Source organism: Coturnix japonica, chromosome 1, assembly GCF_054131305.1.
Source record: "Coturnix japonica strain WE chromosome 1, WE-NBRP24, whole genome shotgun sequence".
NCBI lineage: Eukaryota > Metazoa > Chordata > Aves > Galliformes > Phasianidae > Coturnix > Coturnix japonica.
In genome coordinates, this window is record NC_140663.1 from 76,148,989 (window position 1) to 76,169,647 (window position 20,659).

General features: G+C 49.2%; 1 protein-coding gene across 12 annotated transcripts in view; it reads right to left on the reverse strand.

Moving 5' to 3' along the window:
* BOC (BOC cell adhesion associated, oncogene regulated) overlaps nt 1–20,659 on the reverse strand; it is an 88,190-nt gene that overhangs the window by 28,047 nt on the left and 39,484 nt on the right. For 4 of the 12 annotated variants that reach the window (XM_085545457.1, XM_085545440.1, XM_085545447.1 and 1 more), the window contains exon 1: nt 13,783–13,897. The exons of 1 other annotated variant lie outside the window; for it this stretch is intronic. In XM_085545457.1, the coding sequence (XP_085401583.1) occupies nt 13,783–13,882 (100 nt within the window). In that variant the 5' untranslated portion in view covers nt 13,883–13,897. Of the gene's footprint in view, nt 1–13,782; nt 13,898–14,024; nt 14,423–14,545; nt 14,646–20,659 lie in introns of those variants that run through there. 7 more of the 12 variants (XM_015875587.3, XM_015875570.3, XM_015875577.3 and 4 more) reach the window with 4 other exon arrangements.

The window sequence follows — 20,659 nt, forward strand, 5'->3', positions numbered from 1 at the left end:
CCTGCTTTTTATTTACGTTGGCAAACACCGATGGGCGGGAGGAAAGCAAACCCTGAAGAGGCAAAGGAAATTATCTCTAAGTCATGCAGAGAGTCAGCAGGATAGCAAGGAAGGGAAACATTGGTCTTCTGCCTCCCACCCAAGATCTGGTCCCTCGGTCAGTGCGTCCCACCCATGGTTCAGGAGACTGCTGAAAGGGGCATGTGGATGACTTCAGGGGTCCAGGAAAAGGGATGAAAACATGCAAGTCCAGATTAGCTGCACACTAAATTGTGTATGTGCATCTACTACCGCCTTGGAAGTACTGAAGAACACACATATCAAAAAACAAAGCTGAAAACCAGCATGTGCAACCACATATGTGCTTCTTCTGTCTGCCTCCCTTTTTTTTTCCTCCATTGTATCGTGACAGGTGAAACCAGGGTGGTTATATATTCATTTGCTTCAGATCAGACCTCTCTTGGTTGATGAGAAAGACAGACACAAGGCATGTTTAAAGGCCAGCACTGGCTGCATCGCTCTTCTGTTAGTCACTGGCAACCGATGCACACACAGTGGTGCTGTTGTAGCCACCCTTTGGCACATCTGGGGCCAGCTGCACAAGTCAGAGACCAAAAATTTACACAGAGACGCCAAAGCTGCTATGGAGAGGAAGCGTATGGTCTCCAGACCAAAGTTACTGACACCTTTGGAGCCTGAGTTTGTGGTTAAGTTCAGGATGTTCAAAATGGGATTAGGAAAGCATTTTTCCCCCCTAGCCGGGCAAAAGGAGTTTTGAAAGACTGGAGGGCCAGGGAGTCTGCTGGTCCCCATCTTGCATGTTTGGTGGTTGTGAATAGTGACTCTGCCTAGGACTATACTGAGGACATTTACTTATTTTATGCATTTAGCATTGGCCCTGGTCTCCAACAAATTGCCCAGCAGCACAGATCAACTGCCGCAAGTATTTGCAGCCACGAAAACACCTTAAAGTAACAAGATCTCTCCATTAACTTTCTCTTCTCTGTATTCTCGCCCTCAGCTTGCTACTGTAGAACAGCCTTGGGGCAATTAAATCAGCAGCCCACGCAACACTGTGCAATACTGGTGGCCCAAGGCAGTCACCAGGACAGCAGCACATTCCTGAGCAGGCTTTCCATCTGCCATGCCCTCCAGCAACACAAGTCCTCCTTTGGATGGAGGCATCAAGGGACAAGGTGCTTCCCAAACACCTTCCACATTTCAAGGCTACCTGATGGGAACAACTGCAGCAGAGTTCAGCAGCATCCCATATCACGCCAGGTGCTTCTGGCAGGGCATGAAAATAGCACAGCAGTCCTGCATCCCTGTAGGGAAAATGCTGATTTTGTTTTTCAAACAGCAACCGTGATGGTTCTGGATCCTTGTTGATAAACACAGGCAGATTTCACATCACTCAATATGATTTCCAGCAACTGGAACCCCAGGCTGCTGTCAGTACTCAGTCACAACAGTAGACTTTGTCTTGAGATCACCTGAGCCACACAGCACAACATGGCCACGTTTTAGGACTATGACTTTGAAGCCTTCCTGCATGACAGAAGGAGAATGATAAAGAGTTAAAGCTGGTGTAACCTCAAAATCACTCTCTGCTTTCCAAAGCAAAAACATCTTTGGCAGGGTCCCCATCTGGGAAATGACATCCCTTCCCCCCTCGCTTCCCCTTCTTCTCCCCCTGAACTCAGAACAAAGCATTACACTGCCCAACATGTTCCTCGACTGGTTTCATCTTGGTCCAAATGCTGCTTGTGTTTTAACTCTTGCCAAAAAGAAATGCCTTAAAAATAATATTAAAAAAAAAAAAAAAGAAAAAGGCATGTGTTGGGCAGGGAGGGAGGAAGCAGAGAGAGTAGAGGGAAGTCATTAAAATTGAATCTTGCTTTGCCACCAGTGGATGAGAAAGGAAACAGTGGGGAGAGGAGATTTTTCTCTTGTGATACATCACATCATCTGTGAGCCAAAAGCAATGGGCCCAGAGGAGACAAGACTTCTCTGCACTATCTTTCACCTGGGCTCAAAGCAACTTACTTTGCCTTTCCAGACCATTTCATGCTACCCCAGCATTATCAGAAGCATCACCTTCTTCCTCAAATTGTTTTCCTGCCAACCACCACATACATTTTTCACTGCTGTCAGCTGTAGCTCTCCTGGGTAGCAAGAAAACAGCATCCAGGGCTGACGGAGACCAAATGCTCTTCTTCCCCTTTGCTCATCCTGGGGGCCACACTTAGAGCATTCTGTCCCAGCGTGGGACCTCTTCTTGCTGTAAGGCCAAACCACCCCGAGCCATTATCAGCAGAGGGCTGGGAGAAGCACAGCCAGCCTGCCCGTGTTAGCCCTTGTGTCTTACTAAACATGGCCACAGAAAAGCCATAGGGAATCCTAGAGGAATTACAGCCTGCAGATGGCTTGTGCGTGCTCTGTGGATAAGCTGGATGGGCCAAACGAAGAGCCCCAGACAGACTCTGTCTCCCAAACAGACACCCTCCAGCCAAAAACAAAATAAAACAAAATAATCTTAAAAAATCACATCAGTTAATGAAGCATTTAAAAGCAAAACACCAGTCCAGTTTAGAGAGTCTGCAAGCGCTGAACCCAGAGACACACAGAGGATGTTTTTTGTTCCCTCAGTACAAAAGCCTTCGGTTTCCCCTCCTCCTCATTCCCGCGTTTCCCCATCAGGGCTGTCAGAGACAGATCAAGGCTCCCCAGCAGCAGTCAGAAACCAGGCCTTGCTGCCCTGAGGGAGCCAGGGAGGGAGAACTGGGGAACCTCAGCAGCCTGAACCTGCTGCCCCTGGAGGGTGAACAAAGGGCAGACTGAGGCATCCTATATCCCACTATTTGCTGGTGCTTCTTTCTGGGGCTTGGCTTTCTCCAGTATGACTGTGGCTAGCAGGGCTGCGATGCCCCAGGGCTTGCTCACACTACAACCAGGAGCCCACAGCAGGTTGGAGAGGGAGAGAGATTAACTCCCTTTTTAAGTATCTCATTACTGCTGTATTTTTAAACACAGCTGGCCCCCAATTTTTTTTTTTCAGTGAAGCCATAAATAAATAAATACTTGAAGGAAATTCCTGTGATCTGAAAACTTCACCTACTGGTCTAGCCTTTGTCAAACGGCATTCTCTCTCTGCTATGCATAAGCCTTACGTACTCCCTTTTTCACTAAGGATGAAAACCATTGAACTGTGGAAGGAAGTCTGAGATTTCACTGCCTCCACTATTAGAGATGTTACCAACCAAGCACCCTCCTGACCAGCATAGCAATCGTGTGCTTGTTCTTGTCCCATCTGTTCAGCTTCTGTTTGTCTTGCTAAAGGTGGTACTTTTCCTTAAGACCCAAAGATGCAGACACTGAAAACACATCCCCCAGTCCCATTTGCAAAATACTTCTTTTCCTGCTCCTTGTGAGGGTACTATTTGGTGCCCTGGCCTCTCTTCCTTTTGCAGATCATCCCACCTGTTATCAGCTCTCACCCCTCCATCCTTCTGAACTTGTTTCGGAGAGTAATTTGTTTCTACAGCTGTGGAAGATATTCAAAACCCCCACCTGTCACGACCTCCTGCACAAAGCAGTAAGAGCTACAACATCACCCACCGTCTCCTATTAGCAATCTGTTAAGGAAAGCAAACAGACACCCGCTTCTGAAGGAGAACAAGAGGGGAGCCAGCTTCCCTCCTCCAGCCCTTCCCCTGAGTACCAGAGGCAGACAAAACCCATATAGCAGTGTCTGTTTAAGACTTCTCTGCTTTGTATAGAAGTAAATAATGTCTTGGGGACATCTGAAAACAAGGCCCCCAGCCTGAGGCTTTGCACACAGAGCACTGCTCTTGCCTTTCCATGGTATATCTCACGTGAGCAAGCTGGAGCCCATTTAAACCTTGAGAAAGATGGTTTGGAGCTCGGGGCCTCCTCACCCGAACGCTAACCCACTTTGTGTAGCCCAAAAAAGGAAACAAATTCATGACCAAATTGCTTCCAATATTTTTTTTCCAAGCTATTGTTATGTGACTGCATTTGGAAGTCAGAGAGAAAAACAAATGCATGACTGTGGTCAGTGCCTGTTCTAGAATAGGGAGAAGAAAAAAAAACCCACAGAAAACCAACAAAATCCAATCCTTGTTTTATATGCTTAGTCACTCTTGGAGAGATTGTATCTAATGAAGAGAGCAGGGAGAAGCGGTAACGCACTATAGCCAGCCACCAGACCACGAGGGGTTGATCATGGGGGATGCAAACAGACAGCAGCCCACCATCCACTTACGAGAGTATACAGTTCAGCACAAGAAATGCTTGAAAAACACTGCAAACCTGGTATGTGCTCAGTTCTTTACTGGGAGAACAGAACAGCAACAGCAAGGTGACTCTTTGGGTTTTCCAAAGATCCTTATATTACCTGTCCAGCAAAGGAAAAACAAGGAACAGTTGATCCTCATATTTTACAGAGGCTCTTTTAAGACATTATTATTAGGTACTCTCCAAAATTACAATAAAAAGACATCCTCTGCCTCAAGGAATGTATCCCTAATTGCTTACAGAGACTGTCAACGCTTTCTTTGAGACGGGAAGTCTGTGACTGTCCCAGAGCACCAAATACCCCTAGAAAAAACTTTCACTGTTCAGTACAACTGTAGAGCAGCTCAGTCAGTACCTACCCCAATACGATCCCCTCCAAATTATGTTAAATACAGTCAGCTGGCTATGGACCACACAGCCAGTATTAGAAGTGGAAAGAATAAGGACTTTGTCCCATCCCCTGAAGCAACTGGGAAAACTCACCTGTATGGGGGAAATCCAACCTCTGAATCATCAATATCGACCATTTATTAACTTGAGCATCTGCCACACTTTATCCTGGGACGGGTGAAGGAAAGTATTCTGGTATAGTCTCATCTCCAACATGCTTCAGGAGTTAACAGTCTCTCACGAAAGACATAAGCTATATAAGCATAAACTGTAACAATGGGCTAAAAAACAGCTTCCAGAATTCCCTCTACGAGCCTAATAGGGAAACAATGACAATTTCCCTCTGTGCTTCTCAGCTTCTCACCAGCTGAAGCCTGTCTGTTTTCCAGCCCCCCTCGCTTTGCCGATAACAAACATCTGGTAGGAGCATCTTCCCTCGTGTGAGAGGGAAACTGACCCATCACAGCATCTGGGGCTCTGTACCTCAGCAAAGCCCTGGAGAGCCTCTGCTATAAAACCCGCAGGGGAACCTCTGCCTGTTTTATCTATTGACTGCAGAAGTGCTACATGGGAAATGAGGCTTTTTTGCAGCCCCCAAGTAAGGGCCTCAGTAGTTAAGACCTTCAGAAACAGCATACAATGAGCTTGTGGTGGAGGCGATCTCCTGAAGCCTACCCCAGCTGTATCTTTCTTAGGATCTTTCTTTCAGATTTCCCAGCCCTTACCTACACCAGCTTTTACTTGTCCATCGACTCAGTATAAAGCCCTCGAAGCCCAAGGCTGCAGGCTCCCAGATGACACTGCCGTGCTGCAGCTCACTGCCATCCTCTGAGCTTTCTCACTCTGCTGGTGGTACTCCCCTTGCAGATGCTGGCACCTCATTGCATGTTGCATTGTAGGCCTCACTAAGCTGCTTCTCCCACCACCCGTAAGGACACAAACCCCCCTGAGCCCACCAAATATCACGAGATCAGATACCTTGGTGGAGATCCATCTCTCTGAACCTCTGAGCCCCGATCTGCCTGACAGGGGTGAGCAGTGAAAGCAGAGAGGTGACTCTACCTTGCAGAGAGGCTGGTTTAACTCCAAAACAACCTGCAGGGAGGCTTCAGCCCTGCCTGCCCGGGCAAGGGATCCCAGAACCCGCTCCAACATGCCAGAGCCCTGCTCGCTCCAGGTCTGCTAGGGCTGGGAGCCCTGCTCCAGCAGCAGCGAGGCACTGCCAGCGGCTCCTATGTGCCCTCCCCAAAACAAGTAACGACAGGGGCCTTTGAGATTTTACTTGACAAGTCTATCTCAGCCCTGGCACAGGGACCTCAGGCAGAAGAGAGGAAATTAAAGCTAAAAATGGGGAATGAGGGAGGTGCAAGGGCCCAGCTGCAGCCCCCGTATCCTTTAGGAGGCAGCACGCACTCAAGGAACAGGCGCAGGACCCACTGTAACCCCACTCTCCCTCCCCACTGCAGAAGTGAGAGGGATGTGAATGCTGGAAGAAGTTAATTTCACCAAGAATGAGGACAGATAGGCATTTTTTTGACACCTTCCCCTTATCCCAGCCTGCCCAATTCAGTGGGACAGAAACTTTATCAGTGCCTCTTCGTGGTCCTTCATGCACAAGGAGCAAGTTGGTACCAAAAAGCACTAAAGAAAACTCTTTTATCTGTGCAGCTGTCTGGCATCTTCCACTACCCTCCTGCTCCAAAGGCACTTACTGAGCCAGTGAAAAGCCATGAGGGCCCAAATACTGCATCAGTGATCTCTCCTGTAATTAAATTACTCTTCTTACAGAGGGCAGAATGAAGCCTACTTACAAAACAGAGGAGTCCTGCTTCAAACAGGCTCTCTGCAGAGCAGGGGAGTCATCTCCTTCACCCAGCCACAAAGAGCCTTTGGCAATATGATGCCATTAAAACAACATTTCAAAGCATTCCTCCTTGCAAGAAGCCTCCGACTGCAGCTGAGACTTTTGCTCACACACAGCAGGACACAGCCATGAGCAGCCCCCCAAGAGGGGTTTGCCCACAGCTCTTCACAAACACACAGGTGCCAGAGGAGAATAAATATGCATTCCCACCTGCTCCCTAAAGACTTAGCAAGTCAGACAGGAAAGTGAGGGGGGAGGCAGTCCTATCCTCTTTTGAGAGATAGTTCCTCATTTCCCCATCAAGCCAGGCTCTGCTCATGTCCCACAAGCAGCTGGTTAGTGTTTGGACACTCCTGTACCACGACTGAAAACCAAATGACATGGAGAACTGAAGGCAGAACTGGCTCCTTTCCTTCCCCTTCAGCCACTACAGCTCTCCATAGCAGCAAGACACTACCAACACCAAGAGCCCAACGTGGGGCTACAAGAAAACATGGGGTCTGTACTAATCTCCAGTCCTCGCATGCCGAGTGACCCCAAGGCACGCATGTTCTTTTTCATGCTTTACTGTCATCTCCCATCCTCCATTTGTTTGGCTGTTTTGAATGAAGATACAGGAACGGTCTCCCACTACAGGCTACCAGTGTCTAACATAGCTGGGTCCCAGCCTTGGTTAAACCTTTAGACCACTACAGCAATATGGGAGAGGGAAACAAACCAGAAGCTCTTCCTCAGGCCTTCACCCAGAGAGCCAACGTTAAGAAAACTCTACTTATCTTCGGTGCTCAAACTATGCAAAAACTGGGTTATACTCAAATTTTTGTGGCTGCTGAAATTTTTCCTTGTTTTTTTGGTCACTAGTTTGGGAAGTTTTTGTAAAGGTGGTTCTTTGAAGTGGCTTGAAGGTCTGAAGCTACCCCAGGGGTCAGATTATAGGGCAGAGTGCAGATGAGGCCATCAGATATCAGCGCTAAATACAACTTGCCACTTTGCTCTTGATATTGTCTTCTTCATGCTTTCTCCTCCTCCCCAAATCTGCAGTCAAGGAAATCACATGGAAAACCCAACTGTACTTTGCTGCCTATTTTAGTGCCTTATATAAAAAGTTGACTCTAGCTTGCACAGCAGTCAGTAGACCTTGTGGGGCAATCAGTGGGGCTCCACAGGTTGTATTGCATATCTGTGTACCAGGCAAGAACAGCTAGCTCTCAATGATAAGGCTGCCTCACAGGACACAGGGCTGGCTGGTCTTCATCACATAGCTTCACATGTCAGTACTGACCTCCCTTCTCTAGCATCTTTCATCTCGCCAAGCAAACACGCTGTGAGGTTGTAGAGCACAGCTGACCATCAGCTCGAGGCCTCTACCCTCTCTGCTGGCAAGGCAATCGTATCTGACAGACTTTTAAAGTAAAGATTACATTTCAACATGAAAGTAGGTGTTTGGGAACGATTTGTGCAGCTGCTACGCTGGTGATAGTGGGACCATCTCACAGACGTGCCAACAGTGACCTTGTATTTAAAAGCAAGGGGAGAGCTGTCCAGCCCCTCAACGCACACATCTCACTAAGTATAACTAAGTCACCCCAGGTGCTTTAGAAAAATCCCACCCAGCGTGTTTTTGAAAACCTCCCCTTTTACTGTGATTCAAACCCGCCTCTTCAATCTGACAGACCATGTGTTTGGTTAAACGAGCAGCGTTCATTGGGAAAATTAAAAAATAAATCATATTCCCATCATCTTAGATTCAAGGGGCCCCAAAGGAATCGCTTGCTGACAGTGCCAGGCTCTGGAGAAGTGGGGCCATCTCACCCTTTCTACCACCCAGGGCTGAGGAACGTGCAGGCAAGCACTGCCATGCTGCCCCAGAGGGGGCTGCCATCCAGCAGAGGGCTGGAGCAGCGAGAAGGCTTCTCCACATCAGCTGCAGCTTGGGGAGCAACTTGGAACAGAAGGCGCTAGATGAAGTAAATTATTATTCGGCATCCAGAGCTCCATTGGCTTCCAAATAATTGTCTATTTGTGTGCGTGCATGCACAAGAATCCTCGTTCCATGGTCTCTGCCAGCATATTCCCAGCGCTGTCACTCTTGGGGGACAAGGCCCATACTTGTATTCAATCTTGGCGTTGGATCTCGAACACTAAAGTTTCAGATTTTGTTTTAAAAAACATTTTCTCTGGCAACTGGGCTGTTAATGGATTATGTTTTCGCTCTTGCCTCCTCCCCACCTTTAAAACCTTGGCACCAAAGGCCTTCTTTGAAGATAAGGCCAAATTTGCAATTTAAGGGGTGGAACTTCATAAAGCCAGACGTGAAAGGATGGAGAGGAGGGGGGGGGAAAAAAAAAACAGGAGCCACTTTTCTCGTTGAGATATACACTGTACAGTACATAAGATTACAATGGCTTCTCTGTACCACTGCTGGCTGGAGTCATAAATTCACTGCAGCTGCAGTGCTGCTACCTACGCTAGACTCCCCAGGGGTCAAGCTCAGAGAGCAGCCTGACACCAAGCCTACCCTCCCGACCAAAACCAGAGCCCACATCCAGCCCGCATGCACGGATGGATATCCCCAGAGGTGACCGCAGAGCCTCCCATCGGGCTACCAACACCACAGGAGGTTCTCTGCTGAAACCAACAGTGGTCCTAACCAGAGAGCCTTCTCAGCAGCCAGCAAAGCCACCGTGTCTTTGCATCTCTAACAGATCTACCCTCAGCACCGCCAGGAGGCAGGGAAGTGCCACTCGCAGGTTCTGCAGGTGGGGAGCTGAGGCAAAGAGCAAATTGTCTCATCGTAGGCAAAGGTTTGCAAGGCAGAGAGCAGAACTCAGCTCCCCTCACCTCCCTACAGCAAAAGCATGGCTAAGTAAAGGTAGCTGCTCTATCTAAATGTAGAAGAATAAACCATAGTGACATTACCAGAAGCATGTGCCTTTTTCACATAAATGCTATATTCCAGGCTGGTGTATCCACACCTGAGGTTTATTTCTCAAATATTACCTCTGTAGGTTTATATCTGCATAAGTTTTCTTAATACACTCAACATACTGATCCACAGAGCTCTGCCTATCTTTTTCAAAGCTGAAGACACAACACTAACAGGGATCTTTCACACCCTTTCCCTCTCCACTCCTCTGATTAAAAGAAAACAACACAAGAGAGAGGCTCAGTGACACACAAGCTTGTTCAGATTCACTGACACTGCAACCAGTGAGTACTTCCTTGCAGCTGGTAGGGCTGTAAGACCATGGCTCTGGGTAAGAGTAGGATTTGCTGGCTAATCTTGTAGACTCTACTGAACAAAAATGGCATTGCAACCATGGGGGTTAGGACTTACCGCCTATGCCACAGAAGCTCACAAGTGACTGGTTTCCAAGCCACCATCTGGCTTTCACAGACACAGAGAGAGCCCACAGCCCCAAAGCCCTGTGATCTCAACAACAGTGGGTTTTAACAAGGGCAACGTGCTGCTGCGTGGTTTGGACTCGGCCCAGCCAGCCTCCAACCCACTGCATGGACACAAGGTGCAGTTGCACTCCCCACGTCTATAGTTGGAGGGTTAGGGGAGGCTTTGGCCACGGGTCAGCAGCTTCCCCAGAGCAGCCAAGCTGAAAGCAAGGGTAAAGTTTGGCTCTCACCTCTGTGCTGGCATGCTGCCCACAGAGAGGGCGAAGAAGCTTGAGCACGTCCCACACGCTCCCTGAAGCACATTTTCCTCCATAGGTCCCACCAGAGCCAAAATAAATTGGCTCTGGCTCGTACTGGAGCACTCTTGCAAGGCAGGAGAGCAGCCCCGAGAGCCCCTCTCAGCACAGAGCCTCACTGCGCCAGGTGCTCTGCTAACAGCTTCATCGGGGCCAGCTGAGTCCCTCAGCCCGTTTGGCCTTTTTCAGTGACAAAAAAGAGGCCATTCAATAAAAGGAGCATGCAGGCTCCTCAAGGCAGTGGTCTGTTCCCTGTTCGTGTACAAAACCCTTCAGAACCATGTGAGCGCTGTGGGCTTTTCCCCCCACAACAACAGCTCTGTGAGCTCCTCAGCCAGCTCGCTCCCACCGCGCTCACACCATTTTCATCTCCACTCTCCACCACCACTCCTGCAGCTGTGTTGCTGGAGCCCACGCTCCTACAGAGGGGAGATTTTAAAAACTCTGAAGCTCAAATATGCACACAAAGCAAATTTTAACGTCTTCCCATCCTGCAAGCGCTGCCTCCAGAAACAAAGCTCTGAGCGCTGCGTTCAGCCAACGAAGCAACGGAAACAATTGCTGTATGATTCGGGGCCAAGAAGGATGAAACCAAAGAGCAGGAAATAAGAAAAAGACGTTTGCGATGCGTTTTGTTGAACGCTCACCCAAAATGCACTTAGAAAAATGGAAAGTGATCTTCACCAGGACCTGCAGCTCCTTTATTTGATGCTCTTCTCAAACCTTCCTTGTGGCCTGGGGCACTGGAAGAAGCCACAACCTTTTAAGCTGGGACTGACCACAGGAGCACCAAAGTACACAGCAGCAGGTTTCTCCCTCAGGATGTTTTCAGTCTAACCAGAAACAGGAAGTCTGCGAAGGTTTTGCAAGAGAGCTTCTGCGTTGTGGGATATCCCACCCCAACAGCAGACTCTGCCATGCAAAGTTTTTGGCCTCGAAGGCAACAGTTTGAACCAAGAGATCTGCAATCCCTGGTCCATAACACACAGTAATGTGCTGAAACATCCCTGTACAAAAAAGAAGTCCAAGGCAATTGCTCCCCACTTTTCCAAGGCAATCAATGTTAGGCATTAGAATGACCAGTCTACCATTATTTCTGGCCCAAGAAACTTCTGTTAAGCCAGAGCTACACTGGCCTGCTGCTGCTCCAGCTTCTTGTGGGCTGAGCCACTGACACTGACTGAGCTGGAGCTCTGCTCTGAGAGACACAAGGGCTGGTGCCGCTGGCTGCCATGATATTTCCAACAACTGCCCCGCCACAGCTCTCACCCCATCTGCACAGGGCTCTGTACCATTTTCTGCAATGGGAGACCAAGGCACGGGGCTACAAAGGAAGCTGTTTAAGCTTGTGCAGTGCGCATTCATTGGCTGTGGGCAGTCCTAGTAACTCGACATCCAAACCTGTGCTTCCACCTGAAAAGTGCCCTCCTGCCTCTATTGCTCATCAGCCCAGGCAGAAGTAATAGGGCTCTGTCACACAGGGTCTCAGACTGTGCTTGTGAGGACACGCAATTAAGGAAGAGGCCAGGAAGCACTGACAGGTGGATTTATGTTGGCAATTAAATCAAGTGTAGTCATCCAGTAACAGTGATGAGAAACTACAAAAATCCAGATCTGCTCTTCACTGAGGAAAGGAAGCATCCCCTCCAACCTCTGGGTAAGATGGGGACCACATACGCTACTTGCTTTCCTGAGCCCACCTGCATGATCTACGCTGGACAGGAGGCTCCACTGGCTCACAAAGAGCTGTTAGTTTTGAGAACAGAATAGAAATCCAATTAGTGAGAGGGAGAGGGCAATAATTCACCTGTCCTGTGAAAAAGCGCAGTTCTGAGCTGTTGAGTCTTATACCCAGGAGGCTGGAAAGCCTCAGCAGACATGGGGCACCCAGCCTCACTGTGCAGTGGTTTAGAGCCTCTCGCCCTGTGCTCTCTGAGCTATCAAGTCGGTACATGATACAGAAAAGCTGTATTTTCCAGTCCATGGGAATGCAGAGCACCCATAAGATATACATGCCATTTCGTAGCACATACATTCACCTGTAAAGCGTGTGGATTCAACTACTTGTGCTGGGATTTCTCACAAAGAATGGTCCTATGTCCATGCATGTGTATTAGAAAAGGAGAAAACAGGACTCGTTCCCTAAATCTGCGAGGACTTTGCATACCCTTCAGATGAACCTGCTTCATTTTTCCCTAATGGGAAGTACACCAGCAGGGAGGACTGCTGACTCCAGTCCTCACAGCAAACACTTACTGACACCTTGTCTGTGTTGTGCACAACAGATAAAGTCCTCAACTGTATCTGGGAAACGGGTGTTTTAGAAAAGTACATAGAACGAAACTGTTTATTTCTTGTCAGAGAGTATCACACACTCAGCGGGGAGCTCACAGCTCTCCCTAATTGTCCTATTTACTTTAGCAGGTCCCAAGATGACTCCTATTAGCAAAGGAAGTTATTTCACCTTCGTTTCTTTAGGTCACTTAAATAAACAGCACAACTCTTCCTTGCAAACCTGTGAAATGTTTCTGCTTGAAATCCTTCCCAGAGCCATAAACCTCAATACCCAACCCATTAAAAACAGGTCTTGTCCATGTATGTAGATAGGCATATATATAAGAGCCCTCCACTGAACACGGGCACATCGAGGCAGTTAGTTGCAAAAGAGAAGAAAACTAAGTTAAAATCCTACTTGCAAAAAGCACCCACGTCCTCCAAATATTTCCAGTGATTATTTTTTAGCCCACGAGAAAAGAAATGTAATGGCAGATTGCAAATGCATATTATCAAAAATACACACTCGGGGTACCTGAATTAGTTGAGGAAGTGCTCAAAGACACACAAACTTCTATTAAATATATTTTGTTTGCTGGGGCTATTGGGAAAAGCCTATTGTAATTTTTCAAAGCAAGCATCAGTATCTGTGAGGCATTTCACAAGGTTTCATTTGGACACAGCTACCGATCCCGCATCCCGCTCTGCCCCCAGCACACGTTCCATTTGCAGTCACCACCAAGAGGACCTGCCAGGGTTAGAGCCCAAGCAGCCAGGAGACACATAGTCACAAGTCCCTCAGCATCCCGCCACAAAGCAGAAAATCTCCACCCCAAACCCAAGTCACTCCTCGTCCTTGCACCAGACTTAAAAACCTACAATTGCATAAGGACAGAAATTGTGCTTGCGGATTCCCCACCCACGCTTTTCTCTGCATCAGCAGCACAACCCCTTCACACAGCACACACCAAAACGACTCTGCTGCAAGTCTTGCCTGCAAACTCCCATCTGCTTTTGACAAGAGCTGAAGCAACACGGCTTTTCGCACAGCTTCCCCCTCTCCACCGTGACCAGTTGGTGGTGGGGATGGGGAGACATTGCAGACCCAGCTTTTGGGGAAGGTTTAAGCAAACTGCCAGTGCACCACAGCATGTACGCGCTCTGGGCCCACCATTAAATCCTCCTGACCCAGGAGGAAGGTCTGGGAGGGGATGACCCTCTCCCAAAACCCACCTGTACCAGCACAACCCCAAGCTCCACATGGCACTGGCTGGCGGGATGTTGCTCCTCTCTTGTCAGCTCCTTGGCGCGTCCGCTGACCCCTTCCCAGCATCCCGACAGCAACTTCCCCAACTCCAGCACAAAGCTTCACCACCACCACCGAGGCGTGAGGAGGAGGAGGAGGGGGGTAGTCCCGTGCCCCACAGCTGCCCCCAGTTCATCCCCCCAACCCACTCCCCCTCTGCTTCACTCACCGGGGGCTCAGGCCCAGCAGGCAGGGGGGAAAACGGCCGTGCCCGAAACGGAGGGAAGCAACAAAGAGGCTTAACTCCAGGAGCTGGGAACTTCCAGGCCGGATCTGCGGGGAATTCAGCACATACACACAGAGAGAGAGAAAGAAATAATAACGAAAGAAAAAAAAAAAAGAGAGAAAGAGACAGAGAAAGTCTGACTTAGGGAGAAGAGGAGGGTCAGGCAGGGGCCCTGGACTTGGGGTGCCGGCGGTGTTTGGCGCTGGTTATATGCAGAGCGGAGGCGCGGCGGGGAGAGCAGCGCGGGCGGAGGAGGAGGAGGAGGAGGAGGAGGAGGAGGGAAGGGGAGCTGGGGCACGGGGAGCCAGACCCTCCATACGGGTGACAGCTTTTGGATGACTGAACTCCCAAACAATTCCCTGCTCCAGCTACTCCTGCTCCTCAGCCTCCTCCCCTCCCCCTGAGGAGGAGGGAAGAAGAGGAGGAGCCAGAGGAGAGAGAAAATACCAAATAAACCCCCTTACCTAAAAAGCTGGGCAGCAGCCGCCAGCTAACCCGTCTCCCCCCCCACCCCTACACACACACACACCCCGGCAGTAACAATACCCGGCATCATCTGACCGCAGCCTACCCCGAACGGCAGCCGCCACCACACTCCTCCCGGCAGGCGGAAGCGGGAAAGTTGGGCCGAAAAAGTTTGGCCTGAGCGGCAGGGAGGACAAGGCGGCCGCTGGGGTGAGGGCGGCGGGGCTCCATGGCACGGCGGGGACATGGCAGCCGGGCATCCCTGACCCACACTGCCGCCAGGTGGGATGGGCGGCACCTCGGGCACTGCGGTTGTGCCAGGAGGGAGCGGGATCCTGGGGTCACCGGGGGTAACGTTTGGAGTTACTGTATAATTATCTTCTAAAAAATAGTTTCCTAGATTCCAACATTTTTGTTTCCCAGCAGCGCGGTCCTTAGGTGCTAAATCCATACGTAGACACCTCACTAAGTGGCCTAATGTTACAAGTGCTGGGCCCTCTAGCACCTGTCTTGCCTGAAAACGGTGTTTTCCTAATCTAGAGCAGTCATAAACTGTTCAAAATGAAGACAGGAATTGAATTAGGCCTGATGAGTTTTAGGCTTGCTGAGGTGGAAAGAGAGAGAGGAGGGAGAAGAATTAAAGCTGCCCTGTGCAAAGAATTGCCCTGGGGCTTGTTTAATGGTAGGGGGAAAAAAAGGGATTGCAGCCCTACAGGATTACTCTCCCTGTATATCCCTGGGGAGAAGGAAATGTGGGGTGCAGCAGCACCCTTCATTTTACGGTTCTTCCTTTGAAAAAACACCTAGAGGATGGAGCAGAATGATGGTTTGTGCAGCTGTGTCCCCTGTGAACATGATGACACAGCAGCAGTCCTGCTTGTAGACATCCACTCTCTCGCTGTGCTGAGGGTACTAGCTCTGGGCTGGCACCCATTTCTTTCCAACCACCCAGCAGAACTGCCCTTAGGGTGCCATTGACCCTGCTGAAGTTCATAGCAGTGAGAAAGCCCAAACCCCCTCCTTTAGCCCCATTCCCTGAAAGCTTTTTGCACAGGCGGGGCTTGCAGGGGGGGAATCATCCCCCTTGGGAGTTGCCAGAGCATCCTGATCCTCAGCCCCAGCCCTCTGCAATCCCAGGCAAAATTCCCACTGTTGCTGCCATCATATGCAAAGGCTCCTCCTCGGGGCCAGAGGAGCTCCAGCTGTTTGACATTGTGTGGAGCAAGGCGGGGGGCACTGAGGGACTCCGCATGAAAGGGCGAGCTCAAAGGAAACCAGACCCTGGCATGTCGGTCCGATACTCAGTGGGTAACAGGCTCAGTTAAGTTTGCTCATTCAGCCAGCTAAGAGGGAGAGTTTTCTCATCTGCCCTGCTATGTTTAATTCATCCGCACATGCCTTCCAATTACAGATGGAACGATAAACAGAACAGGATGCTGGGGGTGGGGGAGAGAAGGACAGCATACAGCCCCCAGGACTGAGCTCCCCAAAAACCTGTGACTTGCATGCTGCTGGGGGCTGTTGTCCTGGGGGGAGCTCATTGGCACTGCTGGCTCCAAGCTCTTCTACATTTTAGCCCAAACTCAAGCCTCTTTCTTTTCAGAGGCATGTATTGCAGGTGCTGTGTGCACAGAGTGATGCTTCCACAGCGGCCTCTGAGTCAGAAAATACACCCAGCAGAAATGAATGCAGCATTTCCACCTTCATCAGGACTCCTAGACTTGCCCCTGCATTTTTATAGTTCTTAACCTTTGCAAACATGGTGTACTGATGGGAAACGTGCTACAGAACCAAAGGCAAGATGGAGAGAGCTCTCCTTCACACAGCCATGTGCCTGCCTTGTGGGAAACTCATAGTGACTCTGATGAAGGAGGGCAGGAGGACAAGGAGGCCATGAGTCTGCACTCCAGGAGCTGGCCGGACCAAGGGCAGCAGATTCCATTCAAAGTGGGGAAGTGAATGGAAGTCCCTGGTTCAAAGGAGTTTCAGCATGAGTTTTACTTTGTTTACCCTCTTGTAAAGCTATTTGTTACTTCGATAATCCATAGGAAGTGGGATCATTTCTCTCCCGGCATGTCAAATTAAATAAACAAATAAAACCTTGTTTGGTTGGTGAAAAGCTTAGAAAGAAAAGTGTATTTGAACAGGGATTGAGGATCTAAGCATCTTTCAGGAGCAGAAGATTAAGAAGGTAATCAGAGAAACAAAGAAGAAAGCAATTCAGTCATCAAAACTCATGAGAGCCAAATTAAAGAAGGGGGTGGGACAGGGTGACAAGAGATAGGGCCTGGCTATATTAGGAAATCTTTGCTAGAGTGAACTAAACCAGCTTGTGGTCAGCTTAGTTTCACCATTAAAGCCCAAGTCAGGGACATGGACTTGGATGTGAGTAGCTCAGTGATGTCGGACATAGATATCCCACGTTTGCTGACATATTATTTTCAAATACAGTTTCTGGTGTAATATTGAGGGAAAACTGCAGACAGCTTCCAATCATAGAATCAAAGAATCATTAAGATTGGAAAAGACAACTAAGACCAGTTAGTCCAACCGTCAACCCATCACCACCATGCCCATTAGCCATGCATCTCAGTGCTACATCTACACGGTTCTTGATCACCTCCAGGAACAGTGAATCCACCACTTCTGTGAGCAGCCTGGTTTTTTCTCATACGAGATGAACCATTTCTTTTCTCTGTGGAGATGCTATGTGGTGCTGCAGTGCTGCTACCTGGTGCTGCGGTAGTCAATGGGAGCCTAATACCCATCACTGCAGACTGCACAATGTTTAGGATTTCATACTCTTTACTGATTCTCTTAATCTGAAGTAAGTCATTTGGGGTTTACAAACATCAACAGTCAAGATAAGGAGGCGTCCAAGACCTGTTCCAGGTTAATGCTGAAGGCTGAAAAGATCACTTTGGTTGTGGTACAGTCCCTGAGTAATTGCAGTGATTTTAAATAGCTACCTGTCATGTCTATCAGCAAGGGAGCTTACACTTTAAGGCATGCAGATCTCCCTTTACACTGCATTCTCTCTTTGTGGCAGTCCAGGTATTCAGCTGTTATTTACCCATAATCTCTCCTCTTCCACCACTTCCCCACACACCTGTTGCCTTGCCTTCCTTCTTTTCATTGCTACGGATTGCTCTGCCTCTGCCTGAAGAGCCCTCCAATAAGTGGGCTTTCATTAAGTGGTTGTCCAGCCTGCCTGTCCCCATGCCCCTACCCTGCCGTCATCCTTATCCCCAGCCTGAAAGCTGACAGATTAACCCACCGCAGAACAGACTCACTGTGGCGTGCAGTGCTGATAAAAGGCAGCTCTGATGGGCTCCATTAGTGATCACAGAGAAACAGCCTGGAAGAAATCCCTGGTAAAAATCTGCAAGCCCACAGCCCAGCCTGCAGAGCATGGTGGGTCACACTAGGGTTCAGCCAGCCCCCACGGAGGTTCACCAAGTTGGCTTAGTTTGGTTACACATTGCCTGTTTTCAGTATCCCTTTGACACACTCCCTTCCCAAATGCTACTTCTTGTATGAAACTGAACACTGTCACCCTCCTGCAGTCTGCAAGCCTGCAAAAAGCTGCTCTTACAGCTCAGTGCCTCTGTGCGCAACACCAGGTTTGTTCTCTTATTAGGCTTTGCACACGTGCACTTTCATTGCTTTTTATGGAGCAAGAAAGCATTTCTTAGTAACTTTAGAAACCTCGCTTTGGAAAGGAATCACAGCAGATACCAAGGCCGCACTGCTCAAAAGCACACACAGTTTTCAAGGACAAGGGCTGGATGAGCTTTAAAAGGTTACACAACTCAGCGTTCCTGATTCTTTTTTAATCCAGAGAACAAACTAACCTTTTGGGGCAGGAAAAGAAACAAAAAGCTACCAAAAATCCGCAGACTCGTTAGTGGAACGATACCATGTAGCAGCCAGCACATGCAGCCAAATAAAGATCAGGCAAAGCTTTGAAATCCTGGTGTTCTGTTTTCATTCCTCCCAGCTGCTTTCATTCACCGCCGTTTCATTTGGCTGCATGTGTTAGATATTGCGTGAGGCATGAGTGTGGGGGAACAGACTTGGAGAAGGATGCTGTACTCTACTCATGGACCACCTCCTGAGGTCTTGCAAGCTCCCAGCACCCTCGAGAGCCATGCAACCCCTTCTTGCCATGCCCATGGCTCCTTGTGCAAGGCAGAATGGCTGTAGTCTTTCCCATGCAACTGATGGTTTTTAGCTGTACACAGCCTACATCACAACTTCTGGCCCTACTACTTCGGACCAGCCCTGCTTACTGCTTCCAGATCTTTGATCCTGTCTGTTAGTCAGCCTCACTCTGGGCCCCATTCTGCCTCCGCTTCTCAGGCATAGGTGCTCTGAGTGCCCGCCGATATGGAGGCAGTGTAACACGAGAAATGTGTGAGGCCCTTTCTTCTTCTGGCCTCCCCTCATAAATCAGCTCTTACAGCAGCACCTGAAGTCATTCTGCTGAGCCCAAAGCACGCATCAAGAATCTTAAGCAGTGAGACTGGCCAGATGGAATGGCCTCCTCAGTTTTTCTGCTCCACACAGCCCTGCAGGCTGCTTGGACAGGGTCACTGAGTGGTAGGTCTCTGAGTACTCATGGAGGGAGGGCATTAAGCCACCCATGTCTCTTGCATGAGCTGCAATAACAGTGGATCCCCCTCTACCAGCGTGGCTTGGGCAGCTTCTTGCCTATTTCCCTTGGCCTCCCAGCACAGAGGAGGGGTTACAGCATGTCTCCAAAACATGAGAAATGTGCTAGTGCCAGATTAGGGGTATCTATACCCCAGGAAAACAGAACAAAATACAGCCCTGAGGTAACCAGCATCTCCTTATACTACTGCCTCAGGTGTGTGTCTCTAGGATGTGGAATGTCACATTTTCTCTTCTGGTGCCAAATCCTTCCTCCTAGGGTGCCTCTAAACCAACAGCCAGCCCCCAGCCCCTGCCCCCTCTGCTGCCCCCCTTACAAAGGGTTAATATATTGGGAAAACCCAGATGCTACCTGTTCTGATAGACAGATCTGGCCAGTGTCCTGTGACTTGCTGGGCTGGGATTTCCTAAGGACATTGAAGCTGCTGAATTTCCTCACTGAAACTCAGTAGGAACTGAGGAGGGGGCTCTTCCCTTCCTCGCACACTCAGAGAAGCACTCCTCAGACATCTCTCTCTTCTGCTTGTCACTCTTCACCCTGTTTGTTTATTTTTTGCACTTCTCACAGCCCGGACAAGGCAAACAGTCTATTGTTGGTGTGCATCTCTTTCACTGTAAGCTTTGTTTATGTCTTAGCACAGTGATGCAATATTTGGGTTGAACACTTCAAGGGGAAATGTTTATAGAACTAAAAAAATATTTCCATTTGATTTGTTTATAGGAAGTTTTTTCTTGTGGTCTTTGGTTTTGAAAAGGCCTTTGCATGTTTTCTTTTCCACCCCCCCACTCCCCCGACTACCCTTTCACAGATCTGAAGTTTGGAGCCAAATTCAGCCATGATAACGCCATGACTGACTCTTTAGGTATTTCCACCACACTCAGCACTGTGCCATTGACATATTGTCCTCCCAGCTCTCCAGCCCTTCTCAACGCTGCCATCCCCACTATGTGCCCATGTTCCCCAAGCCTACTGAAGAATGGGGGCCTCCAGCCCCAGACTTCACAGCAGCTCCTGAATTGCCCCGCCCCCCAAGGCCAGTCCCTAGGCATGGCAAGCGACACCCCGAGGGAGCATTGGAAGAGTTAAATGGGAACGTTACTAGGAAGGGAAAACAAAAGAGTAATAGGAAAGGCATCTTTGTGTGACCGAAGGCTTAACCGAAACCAGGCCTTCTTCCTCCATCCCAGTCAGGAGCACAGGGGATGCGTGCAGCCAGAGGGTGAGCCTGCTCTGCACGCGGTAAGGCATGATCCTGCTCTGCACATCCCCTGCTGCCATCTCACCAACTTGCCATACATGTCTTTGCTGGCAGGGAAACAACAGAGCACACTGGCTGTACCAACACATCACAAACTCCTTAATCCAACAAATACCAGCCCCCCTGTTCTTCCCCCCACATGGCCCCACACCTCTGTCACCACCGTTTCAGCTGACAGCC